General features: G+C 40.7%; 1 protein-coding gene across 1 annotated transcript; it reads right to left on the bottom strand.

Moving 5' to 3' along the window:
* Positions 1-88: 88 nt before the first annotated feature.
* On the bottom strand, positions 89-17,009 carry LOC115572538 (protein Niban 1-like). Its single transcript, XM_030402704.1, has 14 exons — positions 16,814-17,009; positions 14,748-14,878; positions 14,415-14,552; positions 14,190-14,307; positions 13,632-13,793; positions 8,016-8,131; positions 7,794-7,898; positions 6,339-6,501; positions 5,997-6,178; positions 4,812-4,958; positions 4,539-4,649; positions 4,248-4,355; positions 4,017-4,128; positions 89-2,646 (listed from the first exon to the last, which is right to left on the bottom strand). The coding sequence occupies exons 1-14, from the start codon at positions 16,866-16,868 to the stop codon at positions 1,313-1,315; spliced, it is 2,982 nt and encodes a 993-aa protein (XP_030258564.1). The 5' UTR covers positions 16,869-17,009; the 3' UTR covers positions 89-1,312.
* Between the last annotated feature and the right edge of the window lie 1,828 nt (positions 17,010-18,837).

Genomic DNA, 18,837 nt, shown 5'->3' with positions numbered 1-18,837 from the left:
GGCTGTCAGATACTTTGTGTGTACTTCCTTTGGTTTGGTTTGACAATATTCTAGTACAGAATGCAACATGCAGCATTTCATCCCAAGGTGTTTTTCACAGTAAACTAACTTTAATCAATCTGGACAAAGACATGTATGTCTCAATAAAGGAAGCAGAAAAGGTAAAAAATGACATATCCTCTCCAAAATTCTGTCATTAAATGCTGTGATTATGTGACAGTTTATCAACATGCAATTTTCAGTAATTAAAAAAGTTTGCATACAAAAACATTACATTATCACTATTGCCCAAAACCATTTGTGATTTCTTCTAAATATATTGAAACCAGTAATGTTTACATCAGTGTTCACCAGCTTTCATTCTTGCCCAGCACATGGCTGTATCAGTGCTATTCTACGCACTATTGTTTGGTGGAATAGTGTGAAATCCTGAAGAAATCAGCTCTACGGGCTCATAAGTGGCCCAGCTTGGAATCCAACCTGCAGCTCTATACTAGAAGTCTTCTCCCTCTCTCTACCTCTTTCCTATCTGACATTCCTAGCTGCCCTTATTAACATAATGGCTAAAAGCCCCCAAGAATAATCACTTTGAACAATAAATGTGTTGAAATCAGCTGGAGAAGAGGTAGCTAGCTGTTAGCCACTGATGGGCTACAGACTCCTATGGTGTATAAAGTAGGAGTTAACAGCTAACCGAGCCAATAGAGCTAACACAGCTAGAGTTGCAAGGATGAATTGATCAGTTTCCAACTATTTATATGATCAATCAATTGGTTTGAGCAGGTTTTTCATTTTTGTAAAGAAAAAAATGACAAAATTCTATATCTGCAGGTTTCTTTCCCCCTATGACTGTAAACTGAGTATCTTTGGTTTGTGGACAAAACAAGACATTTGAGGACATCATCTGAGGTTTTGAGAGACCCTGATCGACATTTTTCACTATTTTCTGACATTTTACAGCCCAATTAATCAGCAGATTAATCAACAATAAAATATGTTATTCGCAGTCCCAGTGTAAATAGACAACTGTTTGGTAGCACATTAGCTATATCAACATACCATAACTGTGATAACAGGTCAGATGGCAAAACATGAACGAATGCAGCTTTATTGGGTCATGTTATCCATTTCAGCGGTAGCAGAAAAACAGAAAATGTTAACAGCAGAAGTAAAAATAAGCTGTAGCTTTTAAAATGTCAAATTTATAATGTATAAACTAAACGTTCCCTCTTCAGACTAGTACATGTTTATGATCATAGGTTCTTCTTGTGTTCACCTCTGCCCTTTGGATGTAGATGTGGCAACGTGTCCGTCAGGGTGTCTGGCTTTGGCTGGTACAGGGGCTGATCACTGTCTCCACTTCAGTGATCTCAGTCACAAGTTCTCTGATGAGAGCCACACTGTCCAGTGGAAGCTCAGCTGCACTCTCTGGCTGCAGTACCATTGGCTGAGGGCTTTGAGGAACCTCCTCCCCCTCTCCCTCTGTTTTCTCTTCTTGTTCCGTATGATCTCTCTCCTCCGCTTCCTCCTCATCTTCTTTTCTTTGCTTGGTCTGAAGCTCACCACCTTTCCCTTCATCATCCACCTTCTCTTCTGTCTCTCTCTGCTCAGTGGTTAGGCAGGTGGCGCTCTCTGCTGGACATTCAGGGGATGGGCAGCCGTCATCATCAGGCTCACCCCCTGTATGGGCTTTACTTCCCATTTGCTCTTCAACTCTCTCCGCTTCTATCTCTTCTTCTTTCCCTTCTCCTGTCTCTGTCTCTGCTTTCTCTTCTTTGATTTTCTCATCTAGCTCTTCCTCCTCTACTGCCTGTCTTTGTTTCTCCTCTTTTACCCTCTCCACCTCCCAGTTGTCCTTCATTCCTCCTGTCAAATACACAGCTCTGTCAGTGGTCTGCACTGTTTGCATTACAGAAGGTTTTGAGGAGTTACAACCAACGGCCTTGCTGAGTGACCCGAGGCTCATTTTCACCAGACCATCTGTACAAGGCAGGGGTGGCGATGAAGCGCAGATGTGCTGATCGGTTACGCCTTCTGTTTCTTGATCTGAGGTTGAGAGGTCAGGTGTGGCACCATTTTCAGGTGCTGCAGATTTGTCATTTTGTGCACATTCAGCTGGAACATCTGTGGACTGTGGCGAGGACAGAGTGGGAGAGTCTAGGATGGGATTTGAGGATACTGGGTCTACAGATGCATCGGGTGTACCAACTTCCTGTCCTGCATCAGGGTCGATTGAGTCAGCTATAGTTGGTGGTGGGTCAGTTTCAAGCTGGACTTCTTCTTGTGTTTCCTCGAAGCAAGATGCCTCCTCGGTCGATGGCTCATCAGCCTGTTGTGTCACGACGATCACAGGAGATGGAGACACTATGCTCTGGTCAGAGTGTTGGGTGGTACTGATGTCAGATTTGGCATCTTCACTAACTTCTGGGTCACTCTGAAGAGCTGTGACCGTCTGACCTCCCTCCGCCACCACAGGAGCAGGCTCTTCACTGGGTGCTGTTGAGATGGAGTCTCGAGCGTGAATGGCTGGGCTTCCTGGTGAAGAGCGAGGCGGTGTCTGCCCCAGCAGACTGTACTGACTGATGGCCAGATCAGAGGTGTCTAATATGAGATTGTTGCTCTTCTTACTTGCAGCATCCTGGAGCACTGAGCAGAGGGAAAAGACACAGTTAGAAGTCTGGATCAGATAGGAACCTTCCATTAGATGTTATTTTTCTTAGTAACTTAAGCCTGTGATAGACAACTTCTTAGTATTAACTTATCAAGATTTCAAGAACTATGGTAAATCAACTGATTGCACATGATGTAAGTCTCGCTCTCACTATGCTACTCTGTCTGCTGCCAGGCTCTAATCTTTCCTGGGAAAAGAAGGTTGATTTATAGCATATAGGAAGCTTGTGTGCCATCACCACTGCCCCAGGTAACGGTGGAACAACTGGAATAACTGTGGAAAATCTACACTGTCAAAGAAAATGAACCCCACTGATGGAGGAAGCAAAGAACGAGTGAACGGATGGTCATTCACTTGATGAATCACACTTATGTCTTGTTGATATGTGTGTCCCCTTACAACTGGGACTAAGGGTTAGGGTTATCAGCTAGAAACAAAACCTGCCCACTTTTCCTCTGCCTTTTAATAGCAGATAGACCTACATACCTACGTGGAATTGAGGTTCTTGCAGTTGTTCTTTGCTTAGGACAGTAGCCAGGTTAATGCAGTAGCTACAGCTGCAGAACAAAAGTTCCTTACTTTCAGGGAATTTGTGGGCTTTAATGACCGCTTTGAATTCCACAATTTTACATAGTTTTGCGTGGTGATATTTTTAAGCATGATTGTGTCACAGCCCGTAAATGTAAGTGTAGGCAAAGAAGTATAGATTTAAAAAAAAAGGGATTTACATTTTTCTGTTAGAACTATATTCCTAGAATTTATGATCATAAATTTATCATTGTTATATTTATCATTTTCATAAATATAAATAGTAAATTAAAAAATGTATAATTATTAATGTATAATTAAGAAATGGGGAAAATTATAAAATGCTTTGAATCTTTAGTTCAACTGGACTTCTCCAGCATTTATTTATTTATTCATTTATTTATGCATGTATTTATTCATGCATTTATTTATTTATACATTTATTTATTTATGTATTTATTTATGCATTTATGCATTTATTTATTTATTTATACTTATGTCAGGTTTGGTCCTCCATACTCCACAGCCCTGCTACAGGAACCCATTCACCTTGTTTTTCTTTTTGCTGGGTCCAACACCGGGAGCCTACTCACAGTGTGGAGTCCAACAGCTTGGTGGGGACCAGAATGGTAGACCCCATTTAATACATCATTAACTTTTAGGATGAAGACTTGATTAAAGGTGAGGTTATAGTTTAGGGTTAGTGAAAAAGTGATATGGTTCAGTAAGATGTCAGGAAATAAATGTAAGTCTAGGTCAAGTGCCTACAAGTAATGACAACAAGACTTTGTGTGTTTGTTTGTGTGCTGTTGTTTACCTGTGTCTATCTCCTGACTGAGGAGGTTTCTCAGTACATCATCATAGACGTTATGAACCAGGATAAAACTACTGTAGTCTGAGAAGATGTACTGTTCAAACTGCTGCAGCTCCTGGACAGAAAACGCATGGAACGCTTTGTTAGATAATACTGCCATCACTTCATACTGCAATGACGGAGTATAAACATGTGTACATGGTGGGACAGGCTGCAGCAGTGTGTTTGACCCACAGTTTTCCACTTGCTGTCCATCCTCCTGGTCAGTGCAGGCAGAGTGATCTCCAGTAAAGCTTCCTGATAGAGCCTCCTCTGGACAACTCTGCTGTCATAGTCAAGCTGCTGCTCACACACACACACACACACACACACACTTTTCACTTACTGAGTCCTAATGTCATCATCACTTTTGAAAATTTTTATGGACATTTTCTAGAACAAGACATTTTTGAACAGTTATCCATATGCAGTATGTATGTCAGGCAATGTCACTTGTGTCTCTATTGTATTCTGTCATTTATTTACCTTCAGGACTCTTTCTTTAGCTCTATCCATCCTGACAGGTATCTGAGAAGGCTGTAGTCTGGTTGATGATTGGAGGAAGTGCTCTAAGGTGTACACAGCACTGTCAAACAGCTGGAAGATGCAAAAGACAAACACTGTGTGTCTGTGACAAAAACTGGGTGATTGTTTGACCTCACTTTAATTTACTCTGGGTCCTCGGGAGGCCTTGGCCGTATTACACGTTGCACTGTGCCAGCTGAAAGCCATGAAAGAACCTATAATACCGTTTCGTACCTTCTCCATCTCCAGATGTGCAGAGTGAACCAGCTTCTGAGTGCTGCTCAATCCAAACCGCTGTTTTAAGCCTTCAACTTTCTCTGTCAGGTTCTCCACCTGCCTGTAGCTCTGATCCAGACTGATGGAGCGAAGCATCAACAATGCCTGGAGAACACACACACAAAAAAAACAATCAGGAGCTTAAACCAAACGACTACATTTCATTGCTTAATGTGATGACTAGGGATGTAATGATACCAAAACCTCTGGGTACGATATCATCACATAAATGGTCCACGATGTGATATTTAACACGATATTTAATAAAAAAAAGTAGGACTTGAACAATGTCCTTTTATAATAAATCAGATGTGTACACAGGTATTATTTGTGTACAGTTTGTTTTTAATTTTTACTTGAGGTACTTCTGCGTTCCTTTTATGGTCAAATAAAAGTAGCCAGCCATGACCTACACATCTGCAAAACATATCCATGAATTGTATGTGGTCGTGAATGATTGGACTGTGGACAACTGCAAATCTTGAATTACATCATCATGGTTATATGCTCCTGTGCCCCAGTCAAGTTGCTCCTCCAGAGCTGAGGCATTGAATAACAGCCTGAACGTTCTTTACAGAATAAAATGATGTCACAGTGCATTTATTTGTGTATAATGGTAATTGTATATATTCTTGAACTACGGCCAAATGCGTTCTTGAAATATTGTGTTGGCAAGAATGGGATGGATGGATGGACGGACAACCCAAAAAACATAATGGCTCTTATAACGGCTGGAGCTGCAAGAATCTGGCAGTCAGAAGCCAATCCCTCCCTCCCTCTGGTATCCAGCGGGAGTACCAGGACACCCAGGAGGGTGTGGCAATGGGTGGACTGCCGGCTGTCATGTTGAGCAGTATGAAAACACCCTCTGCTGTTCAAACAGAGCAGTACAGTGACAAGAAGAGATCTTAGACTGCATTTATACTGATTTGCCTCGTCAGAACCATGAGCTTTCTGATCAAAATAAAAATGTGATATGCTGGTAGATCATCCCAGTTCTGATAGCACTAAATTCTGTGTGTTTAACATCCCTAATCATGACTAATATAAGTGGCACATGGTGCATTGCAAGCTAAAGTTTACAAAAGAAGTACACATAAAAGACAATTGCACACACACAGATGACACACATGTCTCTCTCACCTTCTTTGTCTCTGGTGTTCCTCCATTGGTGTGTGTGAAGGCTGAGTCCATCCGTGTGTGCAACGTGTGCCGCATGCCCTGAATCCCAGCACTGATGTGTTCTGTGAGCGCTTCAAGGATGGAGGACATGTAGGGTGCTACACACTCACTGCACACTTTCTCTGCGTCTTCACATATACATTCTGGAAGACACACACATATTCACACAAAATGCTTATCAGTGACTGGAGGACTTGAATGTATCAGACAGGAAACTCAAATTATAGCCCCAGATATTGAGTTAACAGCACCTTTAGAAACAGACATTCACATTAACATATTTTTCAGATCAACATGCCGCACCTCGGACTTTCTCCTCCAGGAAGCAGTGAGAGGACATTATCTGGTCCAGGTTGGATCTGATCAGCGCCTGACTGGCCAATGCTGTCTGATGACACTCCTCCCGCAGAGCCTCCAGATTTGCAGTGAGTTGTTCCAGCACCAAAGTGTATGTAGCCTGCATTGTCTGTACATTCATAAGCGCATTATATTAATACAAGACCAAGTCTCAGTGAATTTTACACAAGTTGAAACATATTTTGAAGCAGCAGAGAGAGAAAGAAATGATGTTCTGAGATTAACATCTAAATTCTCACAAATGATGCAGAATTCATTGTAATCAGAACTTTGAGAGAAAAAAAGTTGAAATACTTCAACTATTACTATTTCTATACAATATATGAACTGGTTATCTTGGAAACCTAGGGCAGTATACCACACTGCAAACACAGCATACATACAGCAGTGTGAGAGCAAACAGCTTGTGTTGACCTGATTAACAGTGACTCCTCTTTTAGCTCTGTTTTGGTTTCCACCACATCCTGAAAAAAAAAAATCTAAATTTTTGGTTGCTAAATACTCCACTGAGCCAGCTGATCAGTGCTGGACAGGTGGTGCACACTCACATTAGCTATGAGGTCCCTCCGGTATGATACACTTAGCTGTAGCATGTGATCTGCCACTTTAAAATCTTGTAGCGTGTGCATCTTGAAGATTAGAGGGAAGTAATTCTGTCAAGTTTCTTTCTCTCCTTCTGCAACACAAAGCTCCCTTAGTGTAAGCTTCAGTCTGCAGAGTTATTAAGGAAGAAAGCTCAAGCCACGGCCCTGCTGCTGCACAGAGCAGAGTTCACTGTGTGTTTTAAGAGATGTTTGATATCGAACATCTCTAAATGTCTAAATTCCATCAAATTTCACACTGCACTTATTTGGATGCTCAGCAACAAACAGAGATATGTGAATGACGGACAGACGAACAGACAGACGGATGGACGGACGTTCTCCCAACTATTCTGAGATTGATTCAAGGACAACAATTTTGGTTATGGGCCACCTGTCATTCTGTAGCTCATTTTCCAATGAACAGGATTTTGGTTTACTTTATTATAGAGTTATTTGATGCAGAAGCCGTTCATTTCAATTCATGGAAATACCAGAATGTTTGGAAAAAATTCAAAAATAGTGGATGCATCCAGTAATGGGTGGAAACACAGCTATTCACATATTCTTTTTCCTGATTTTCTGGGATTTTGGACACATAACTGACATAACCACTTTCTGAAATTTCTATGACCCAACAACAGGAAAGACAGGGTATGCGTGTAACTATGACTGATAAGACCATGTAGACTGAGCCCAGCTGTCACTCAGCACACAACTTGCTAACATTTGAGAACCGGAGCTGATGATGGAGGACTCCAACGCTGTTTTGTCAAATCCCTCTCTTGCTGTGTTGTGTTGGTGTATTAGTTAAACTCACTGCCAACCACTGCCGTATCCTCTCAGTCTTCTTGCCCTTCACTCTTGATTGAAGCTGACTCTGTAACCATGGCAACACTTCCTGCATCACCTGGGAGGCCAGCACCTACACACACAAACACAGGGTCATCAGTGGGTGGACAAGGAGCAACAGACTGAAAGCTGAAGTGCAAACGCCTGCGCGCGTGCATGTGTGTGTGTGTGTCTGTGTGTGTTTGCTGACTTTTTCTTTAGTTCCAAGCAGCATTTCCCAGGATTCATAGCATCCTTTGTCCTGTCGGTAGAGTTGCAGGGCTCGGACATATGCCTTGGTCTCAAAGGATGAATCACACCAGGGATCTGCAGGAAGTGCATTCTTATTTATAATTCTGGAGATAATCATTTTCAGTGTTCACTGCATAACTGTCAGGAAATCTCATGAAATGCCCCAAACCACCAATGAAAGCATCCTGCCAGCAAGTACTGTCTGTGAATCAAACCCTGACTCCTTCTGTGCCATAGAGCTCCATTGGTTTCTACAAACTATTTCAAACACATCAGTCAGCCACACTGTACTGTGTACATGTTGCATGTGTTCCTTGATTACTAGGACCACACACACACACACACACACAGTAGTTTATTTTGACTGAATCCTACAAAAACCAGCCTGCTGCTGGGGAATAATGACAAGAGCACCAAGTGTGGAGTATGTCACCAATCTATCTATCTGTCTATCTGTCTGTCTGTCTGTCTGTCTTTATTAGCCCCACAATGGGAAAACTTGGGATATTGCAGCAGCAAAGGGGATCGCAAAACATGAAAAGCATAAATCAAACACTAGTAATAAAAGACTCAAAAATATATAAGTAAAAGAGCACTATAAACAAAATTAACAATATTAATAAGAAACAAATACTAAACTTTGAAAAGCGATTTCATAGTTTGAAGTCAATTTGGTGTGTGTGTGTGTGTGTGTGTGTGTTCTATTGGGAGTAGTGCTGGTTGTTAGTCTAACAGCAGCAGGAAGGAAGGACCTGCATTATCGCTCCTTCACACACTTGTGTGAAGCAGCCTGTTGCTGAAGGAGCTGTCCAGTGCTCCCAGTGTGTCCTGCATAGGGTTGGAGTCATTCCCCCACCCGGCATTGACCTTGATTCCAGGGGTCTCCAGGTCCTCACCAAGAAAGTCTGTTTCAGAGACTTTGATTCCTGCATTCTGATGACTTTTGAAAATGAAAATAACTCAATAAAAATTGTAAAGGCCACTGAGGCAATGTCACTTTGGGCTGTATAACTAAAACTGATTTGATTTACACTTTTTCTCAGTCGCTTTGGTGCTTTTCTCAGATCAGAATTAAAATTATCATAACTATTAATTCAACCTCCACAACATTTAGTCATTTGTGCACATCATAGTAGCAATTTCTCCTTCCTCTGAACAAATTGCTAATGCTTTTGGACATGTATCAGTTACTTTCATACAATTATCTGCTATTTTATTACATTATCATTTGCTTATGTCATGTCAGTCAAAATGAACTATACTTATGGATGCTGAATAGTCGCTCCCAATAAAACTAATAGTCTTCATTTCATTGCTTGAGTCATTACATACAAAATTGTTGAACTAGTTATCAAATTCTGTCAAGCAAATTTTCTACCGTTCTTTATTATTTTTTCCTGGAAATGTCTCCTAAATTGAACAATTGCTCTCAGCTGAACTTCAGCTTTCACTCACGAGGAGGTGTGTGAAGTATTAGTTACCAATGACAAGTCACTTTTTCACAGTCACTCATATCAGGGATGAATCCCATGAATCCTCACTTGGCAAGCATATATGAGCCGAACAGGACATAGTGTGTACCATTTCTACAATTCTGTGACACAAAAATGGAAGGTCAGCATCGTGGAAGAGGGGTGAGGATGCAGGGAGGAAGGGAAGGGGGACAAAACAGGGGAAGAGGGAGAAGAGGCCAAATACATAGGCAGATTCCTAATGAAATTAGGGCTACAGTTGTGGACCATGTTGTCAATCACGGCCTCGCAATGGCTGAGGCTGGTCGGAGGGTGCAACCAAATGTTGGAAGAACCACTGTGAATTCAATCATTCAAACATTTAGTATTGGACAGTAATCCAACATCTCATAATATCTCATGTTTACTGTACATTACTGTAATTTTACTCTGCACAACATAGGATTGAAAGACAACCTCGCAGAGGTGGAAGAGGGCTGTCTGGATGTGCCAGAATGATTTACCTATGTTCAGTTACACTATGTATTGTTATAGTGTTCACATTTGTGCACAGCTCTACCAAAAGGGTGTTTCTTATGTTTGTTCTAAATAAGTGACTGTAGTGTATTTTTCTTTTGCACAATGCTGTAGAATTGCAAAGAGCATATACAGTAAAAATGTGAAACGTAGGTATTCAGTGTCTTGTACTCACTTACTCCCCTAACTACAGCAATGTGAAACTTTACTGTAGTTTTCAAATGGCTGTACAAGTAGTGTATAGTGCTGTTTTTTTTGCATTGGAAAACACTAAGAGAATAAAATGTCATAATGAAAACATGACAAAGCCATTTGACTATCTTGTTCATAAACGATGGTGTCAAGACTTCTCATTTTGATGACACTGGCAGTTTCATTGACATGAACACTTGCTTTTGAGGAATGGACTATCCATTTTGAGCAAGTGACGTGCTTTTGCAGGTTATCCACTAGGTTTTGCAGTTTGCACTAATTGTTTTGAGAAATGCACTAATTGTTGTGCAAATGTTAATAGTGATGTGAGAAAAGCACCAAAGCGACTGAAAAAAAACTGTAATTCTCAGTAAATGGTGCACCATAAATCGCCCCTCTGGCATTACCTAATATTCAACAGTTTTCATTTATTCATTTTTGGCCCCTGGCCTTCAGAGTCTGTGCATCCCCCTGCCCTGTGCTTGCCAGTTGGTACAATTCCATGATCGACAAATAAAAAAGACAGTAAGTAAGAAAAGGGATTTCTTCTCCATTTCTCTGTCCGTCTCTCACTCACAGAGGAGGACAAGGCGCAACAGTGCAGTAGACTATAGGCCGCATAGTGCGTGAAACAGGCCGAGATAACTAAAAGGTATGAAAATGTGTCATTAGTCTGGAGAAATACAGAAGACCAAGGAAGGAAACCAGGGGAGGGCAATGAAAATGGGAGTCTTCTGGGGAGATCAGGAGGGTAGAATGAATGTTGTGTTGTGTAGCTAATAAAAGCATAAAAGTAATTCTGTGAAGAGGAAACTCTATTTTCATAATGTGTGTGCGTTTTTTTTTTTTTTTTTAAGATTTACGTCTTTGACGGGGAAGGGAAATATTGACAGATGGACGAACACATTGGTCTCAGACGTCTCTGTTGATGATGAAATGGTGCGCACTCGAGCATATGTTAGCTGGAACCACTGATTTCGACTCTTCACTATTTACAATTGCCGGTTTTAGTGTTACACTCTTTGTAGTGTTAAGTTTTACCTCTTTAATTTACACAATCTTATGTCATTATTTCCTTAATGATCCAGTTCCCCTAAAGACTTTTGGGTACTCTATTCTTACTTCATGGAAGGACAACACTTGAGGAACAGAAAGCTTTGGTAATGCAAAACATACTTCTGTTTATCACCAACACCGTGAGTATGAGTATGAATCATCCTAGTGTGGCTAAAAACTGACTGACTGGCAGCATGAAATCATTTCCTTCCTGATGTGACTGACATGGTGTGATATGCTCCTGTGAGTAAAGTGTTAGAACCAGGCCTGTCAAGCGATTAAAACATCTTTTCTAATGAATTACAAGCTTTGAGATTAATTAATCAAATTCAATGCCACACACACCAATATTTGCCATAAGCATTTGAAAATATGGATTTTGGTAGATGAGTGAATCAATGAGTAAATGGACATTCCAAACTTTAAAAGGAGGGAATATTTCCAACTTGAAGTACTCAAAGAGTGGCGGCTGGGCCAGTGCGGACGGAAATGTCGAGTGGCAGTAAATGTACTGCACAGCTCACAGTTTGTCCATGAATAAACTCCGCAGCTACTTAATACACAAGAGGAGCTCACATTTGAGTGACAGCTGTGGCTATCCCTGCTAATATCCATGCTATCTGACTCCATGCTAATGATGTTAATCCTGCTGAAATGGCAGTCTGGTAGTGATGGTATAACATCTGACTATTAAACACAGCCCATTCTTAGTTTGAGATGGACTAGCTCAAACTCATGCCATGCTTTGTTAGAAAACTTAGACTCTTGTGATTCTGTTAATGCAAACCAGCATGTACGAATAAATTGTACATTTCAGTTACATATTTAGTCCCAAACACAGTATTCTGTGATTAAATGGTAAAATGTAGGTATCTCAAACAACTGTACCTACAACTAACTAGTTTTATTAAAACGGCATTAATTAGTTTAAGTGGCAGACCTTCACACACATTTGACATATATTTACCTTGTAAAGTTGGCTAATATGTTCGCAAATAATGCCTATTTACATAGCAGGCAGAGAGAAACATTTGTCTGGCCACCGGGCTAAGTTATTTAAACAACAACGGTATCATATGACTCTACTGATTAATGAGACCAACATTTTTTTTTTTTTTTTTTGTAGAGTTGCTGCTTTAAGAGTATAAAGTAAAACACTGCTGGCCAGCTGCGTGATGTTTCCTGTTACTGCTGAGGATATCTTGGTGTCTGTGCAGATATGTTGCTGTGTTTTCGCAACCATATGAGTTAAAGTAAAGGGGGGTTGGTTTTTGTTTGTATTCTTGCTAACCACACAGGAAGTCAAGAGCATTAATATTTGTATCTGTCACTAGGGCAATTGCCATGACATCAGTGTCAACTTGAAAAAGAGCCAACCAGCAAGAGCACAGTGGCACAGCAGGTTTACACGTTTTACAGCTTTACATCTGATGTATCAGAAATGTCAAAGTGTGGCGGCCTGTTGGACTCATTGAAAGCCACACACCACCAAGTAATGAGAGGATAATTATAACTCAAATGTCATTTTTGCAGTGAAAGATCCTGTATGGGTACACTGTATAACTACATATAATTTAAGGAATACAAGCCTTACATGTGTTGCAGGTATTAGTTTAACTTTGGACAGGATCTAGCTAGCTGTTTTACTCTGCTTCCAGTCGTGATGCTAAGCTATGCAAAACATTCTGACTTTGAGTGTTTACTGAAAACATGATCATGTAACGTTTGCTTTACTGTGATGGCATGTGGAATGTCCCTTTATTGTCCAAGATTCTTCAGAGTCAGCTGCTACATAGAGATCATCATCCCACGAGCTGACCTAAAGTGTCTTGTTTTACTTTGGGGATTAAATAACTACATTTCTTCATCTGTGACACGCTTAAACATGATTTAATTGTACGGGTGGAGAAAAGTAATCATCAAGTCAGTCAAATCAGTTTCTCAAAGACATCTAAGTTTGATCATGTTAGATAACATTAGACTCCATGAGCTACTTATCATGCCAGACCAAATGGTAAGTTCTGGAACTGTACCAGCAAACTGTTACTATTCAATCTAGCAAGGGCAAATTTTATTGCTTATGAATACAACTTTTCATATCTAAGAAGAAGTTGTTTCAGTATCAGTCTTCTCATCTCAATGAAACTTTTCATTTAGCAGAGATTTTGTGTTTTGTTTTTTTTTCCAAATGAGCAACTTTAACTTTTTAAAGTCGACTTTTTAAAAGACCAAGCGCCCTTTTGTCTTTTTCTTATGTTAAAATGCTGCATGTTTCAAACATAGAAACAAAGTGTGAACAAGAGCCACAGAGAAACTGCACGCCAGTGTTTGTGTTTTACCGAGGTTGCCGTGTCTAATGCAGGTCTTGAGGGCAGACAGGAAGTGATCTCGTTCCTCTTCTTGTTGGAAAAGGAAGCAGGTGTGGCCTGTGTAAGGCAGGTGCAGATACACAGCAAACACATCTGGAGACGACACCACCGATAAAGTATCGTCTTTCACCTCTAAACACACAGAGACAACAGTGTTACAGATGTGGACTGGAATTAATTTCTTGGACCATGAACCATGAGTTTATGTTCAAAAATTCAAAGCAACTGAGGTTCATGACAACCATTGGTAGCAGCTCTTGACACTCGACTCTTTAATAATGTGATAATTTCCAAACAAATCCCTCAAACTAACTAATTTGTCAGAGCCTCTTGTTATGATTAAAGAAAAATACAAAGACAAAGTTAAACATGTCTTGTTCCCTGTGAGTTGTAGCCACCAGAAGGGGATGGTGAGGGGAGGAGTATTCAGTTGGTTGTGATTTGCAACCTCACCACTAGATGCCCCCAAAACCTTCATACTGCAACTTTAGGTATGTTTTTTATGCTGTAGGTATATATAAATACTACCACTGAGTACTCCAGCACAGGTTTGCTCGAGGAGAGCTCTGGACTCCTCCTCAGTGGTGAACACACTGCCCCCTGCTGTCTGGAGGACCAGCTTAGCTGCACATCCATGACTGAAAGTCTACAGGTGGAAACACAGACAACAAAGTCCAGCACTGAGGTACAAGTAATTTGGATTGTGAACTTGTTTTGTTTGTAAGTGTGTGTGTATGTATGTGCAAGTGTTACCTCTGCGTTTTCATGTATCTCCACTTTGCAGTCTCTTCTCAGGACAGTGTATCTCTCTCTGAATTTCTTTCCCTGCCCATCCCAGCAAGACAACTTTACACACCCTTGGTACAGCACATCCTCTGGAGCGTACTGCGGCTGCACACACACACACACGCACACACACACACACACACACACACACACACACACACACACACACACTGATTTAACTTTTATGTGTTTTGTTTTGAAAAAAATATATCATAGATTTTCCAGCTGCATCTATCGTGAACATGCAGTTAGAATGAGCTGGTTTAGACTGATGGACAGATTGACAGGTGCAGCTCCTACCCCATGGGTGAGCAAGAGGCCCCTCCCCTCTTTTTTAGGCTCCACCTCCTGGTGTAAGTGTCTGAAGTAGGCGGCAGAATACTGCTGACGGTAAAACACACTGAAGCCCTGGTATGTACTGTCCACAATTCCTGGAAACACACACACACACACACACACACACATTTAAAAAAAAATATATACCTTCAGCACTGTTGAGTGTCAAGTAGTTTAGATGAACAGTTCCTGAGACAGATGCAAGCGAGAGACATCACGTGCAGAGGTGAGGAGCCCGGACAGTTCTGGACACTCAGACCCAGACATACGCATGTATGCACTTAAGAGAGAGGGTCCCTTTCTCTCTACTGTACCTAACAAGGCGTCAGCCAATTTGAGTTTCAATGTTAATGATTTAATATGTAGTGGTCAGTTTATATTGACATTTACAAAGTCAACATTTAATAATTTAACATGATGATTTTACATCTCAGTTTTCATGTGTGCTGTGAGACTTTAGCTTTCATTTAAACTATTTAATTTAATTCAACAAAGAAACAAGTATAACAATAATTATTATTATTATAAATAAATTAGATGCAAGGCAACATTTTTGGGAAGACCTCAATAAACTGCTCCTTTTTATATAAGACTGAGCTTCCTGGCCCTGTAGGTCAATGATATTTGGAAAGCAGGAGGCAGCAATACCAGAGGCCAAGCAACGTGACCATTCCACAAATACAGGTTTTGAATAGACATTGCACCAGTGGATTGAGACATGTGAACCTCCTGCTGCTGCTCTGCTCTGAGTGTGGGAAGAGAGGATGAGAGGAAGATAGCAATTACCTCAAACACACAAACACAAGCTAAACTCTCCAGACCTGACAAGTGATATATAATACTCTTCATAAAGTCAGTGGGTGTGATGCCCTTTAATGTACGCTGTACGCTGTGATTTTAATATCCAGTGTCTGCTGATTTGTAAGTGGAGCTGGTGGATGGGTCATAATATGTTGTTTACATTTGTTTATAGTATGGCCATTATCACACATGGTTTAGGCCACTCTGTAGCCTGACTTTCATCTTACACACATACACACAGATCAGACAACCCATAATAACGTAATAGTTGGAAATGGCTGTAATTAGATTGCGCTTTGCTGTGGAGATTAGTGGCAGGATGTGACTGTGCTGATAACATGTATAGGAATGCACACATAAACTTAGCAAAGCAACTCAATCAGCCCATTCGGTTGATTTAATTTCTTATTTTTGCAAAAGTGAATTGGTGAAACTTCAAGAAGAATCAATACATTTTAATTACAATTTCAGTCAAAACACCTACTGAACTGTCCTAATGTGCTGGTGGGTAAGGCGAGTAGCATGTAACCACAATGTCCCCGCTGATTCCGGGGACGTTAGTTGTAAATCATACCCCCACCTCATGGTTCCTGTTAGCTCTTAGCTCAAAGCTAACAAATAATGGTGAAAATAAACATGCCATGTCCCCCTCACACATGTAGAAACACCTTTCAGTATAATGCACACCAAAACGACAATTCCTCTCTGATGTTGCCAACGCTGCTGTGTTCGATAATGTTACAGTATGTTTCTTTTACAGTCACTCTTTTTTTAAAATCCCCCTAAGTCAGCACAGCAAATCATCCAGAAATGAGCAGTTTATTGAGTACATGACAAACTAATTCAAAAATATGGGGATTTGAGGGCCGAAAGCATGTGATCATAACTCGTCACTCAGATCACCAAACTAAACTGCACCAGTAACCACTGCAATTACTCCCTCTGCAATAATTGCTACTGCTCTATCTGCTACTACTACTATCATGATCACTGATACCTCTACAGATTCTGTGAATGATCTGTTACTGTGCATTTCTTTGTATCTCCTTCTGTCTGCCTCTCTATTTACTTTACTTTCCGCCTATGGAAAATATGGCCTACTACTATAAGATATCTTGGCCATTCATGTCCCGATAAACAATTCTAAATGAGAAGCGTCCAAAGCTGCACACTACACTAAAGAGTGCTGGAAAAGAAAAAAAGAAAAGGTGGTAAACTCTTCGTTTTACCTTTGATGTTGGTGATTTTGGCCTCATCCAACAAGCCGGAGGAAGATGCCCCCATAATGTCTGTGTTTCCCTTCCTCTCAAATGTCGTCAGAAAAACTCAGCTCAGTTATTTCAGTGTGTTCACACTGTAGGCAAACACACACAAAACCTATACGTAACTAAATGAGCTGCTCTGATGCGTTAAGGTTTTCGCTCAGCTCATTTCCTCTGTTTTCTTAGAGTCAGTGTGTGTGGTGAGCTGGGCGGGACTGTGACATGAGGTGAAATCTGTCACAGAAGTTATCTCAACAACTGCAACATCAGACACAAGTGTCATAACCTTCCTGATAAGGCCATCTGCTGGTTAACACTGAGAGAGGCAGAGTTATATAAAGTACCCAAAGTTTATACTTAAAGGGGCACTATGTAGTTTTGGAGAAGAAATTCAAACTCAGAATTGTAATGTTTCCAATAGCAATGAGGTGATAATATTTCAATGATTAAACAAGTTGTTCTCAGAGGAAAATAAGGTCCCAGAACACTGTTTGAAGCTAGAGAGGTGGCAGGGTCCACCACATATAAACAAAGTAAAACAGTATGAATTGTGTTGTCCTTCAAGATCAGTTTGTTTGTTCAGTATATTCAGTCATGGAAACCAAGAGTGTTTATGGATTAAAAAAAAAAGTAAAAAAAAAATGCATCAATGAAAACAAAACCTGAGCTCATAAAGGAAACATTGAAACATTTGTATCTGAGAGAGTTGTGTTGGCACTGAAACAAATATTTAGCAGTGAGAAAATTGTCTGTGATTTTCAGGTTTAGCTTTCTGTCACGCTCTTGGTGTGGAGAGGAGGGGTTTGGGGGGGACAAATTTGAGTTTTGATGCCAAAATTCACTGTCACTGTTCTGGCTCCATACAGTGGAAGTGTAAAGTTGCAGAAAATGGAAAAAGCACCTCAAAATTGTAACACTGAGGACATTTTTGAAATTTTAGTTATAGTCTTATAGTCTAAATTCTGTTGATAATTCAACTTTTGCACGCTATCTTTATGAAATCTTTTGTAGTTTCTGTATATCTGCAGACACTTTTTGAACTACGTGTAAATTCCAGTTAAAACACCGGACACACACACACACACACACACACACACACGCACAACAACACAAACACACAAATGTTGTGGACTGTTCAGAAGTTCACTGACAATTTCATAGGTTGCAGCACAGAAAGCATTGGTGTAATTGTTAACATTAATTATGACTGCATTCAGTCCAGTAATATACATGTTGGCTCACTGGCCTACTATTTACATTCTAAATTACACCTGAGTATCAAGACAGCGCCGGCAGGTACAGCATAGTTTTCACAACAGAGATTACTGAAGCAAAGGAACCAAAGAGAAGTAAGCTTAGCAGGAGAAAAGCCAACGTTTACATCACCCAGGACATGCAGCCAAACAGAGGCGGCTCTGCAGCAGGTGGTTACTGTCCTCTGCAGGAAGAACGAGGCTGTAACGTCTGATAGGGAGGACTGCAAAAAGTTGACTGTGGGGGCAACAACCGATCAGCAGTCAACACAGGGGAAAGAGGAACCACGCCCCAATCAGCACCCATGCTCCACCATGTTGGATTACTCGTGTCAAACTCAGGGGATTGGAATGATTGGCAGCTCTTATATAAGCCTATCCCAGTCCAGCGTCATTTGTTACATTATTCATACATGTGAGCGTGAACTGAGGACACGGAGGAGATCATAATAATTAGCTCAAGGAAAGATATAAATTATCAGACTTGCAGCAGACTGGCCAGGGACCAGTTTCTTCATGATTAGCTGTGAACCAGCAGCTGTGTGGCACAGACTAGTGAGGACTCATTAGCTACTATTAACTTTATCATTACTTTCCCTTTTTGTGCACCCACAAGTAAAGTGATACTTAATACTGAACTTCGTGATAATGACAAATAGCCTCCAAATTCTCACTGGGATATCACAATTTGTTTCTTGATACCACACCAGAGAGAGCAGGATTCTCACAAAATATTGT

This window comes from Sparus aurata, chromosome 21, assembly GCF_900880675.1.
Source record: "Sparus aurata chromosome 21, fSpaAur1.1, whole genome shotgun sequence".
Taxonomy (NCBI): Eukaryota; Metazoa; Chordata; class Actinopteri; order Spariformes; family Sparidae; genus Sparus; species Sparus aurata.
Note: the sequence above shows the minus strand (reverse complement) of the source record. Positions and strands in the feature narration are given on the sequence as shown.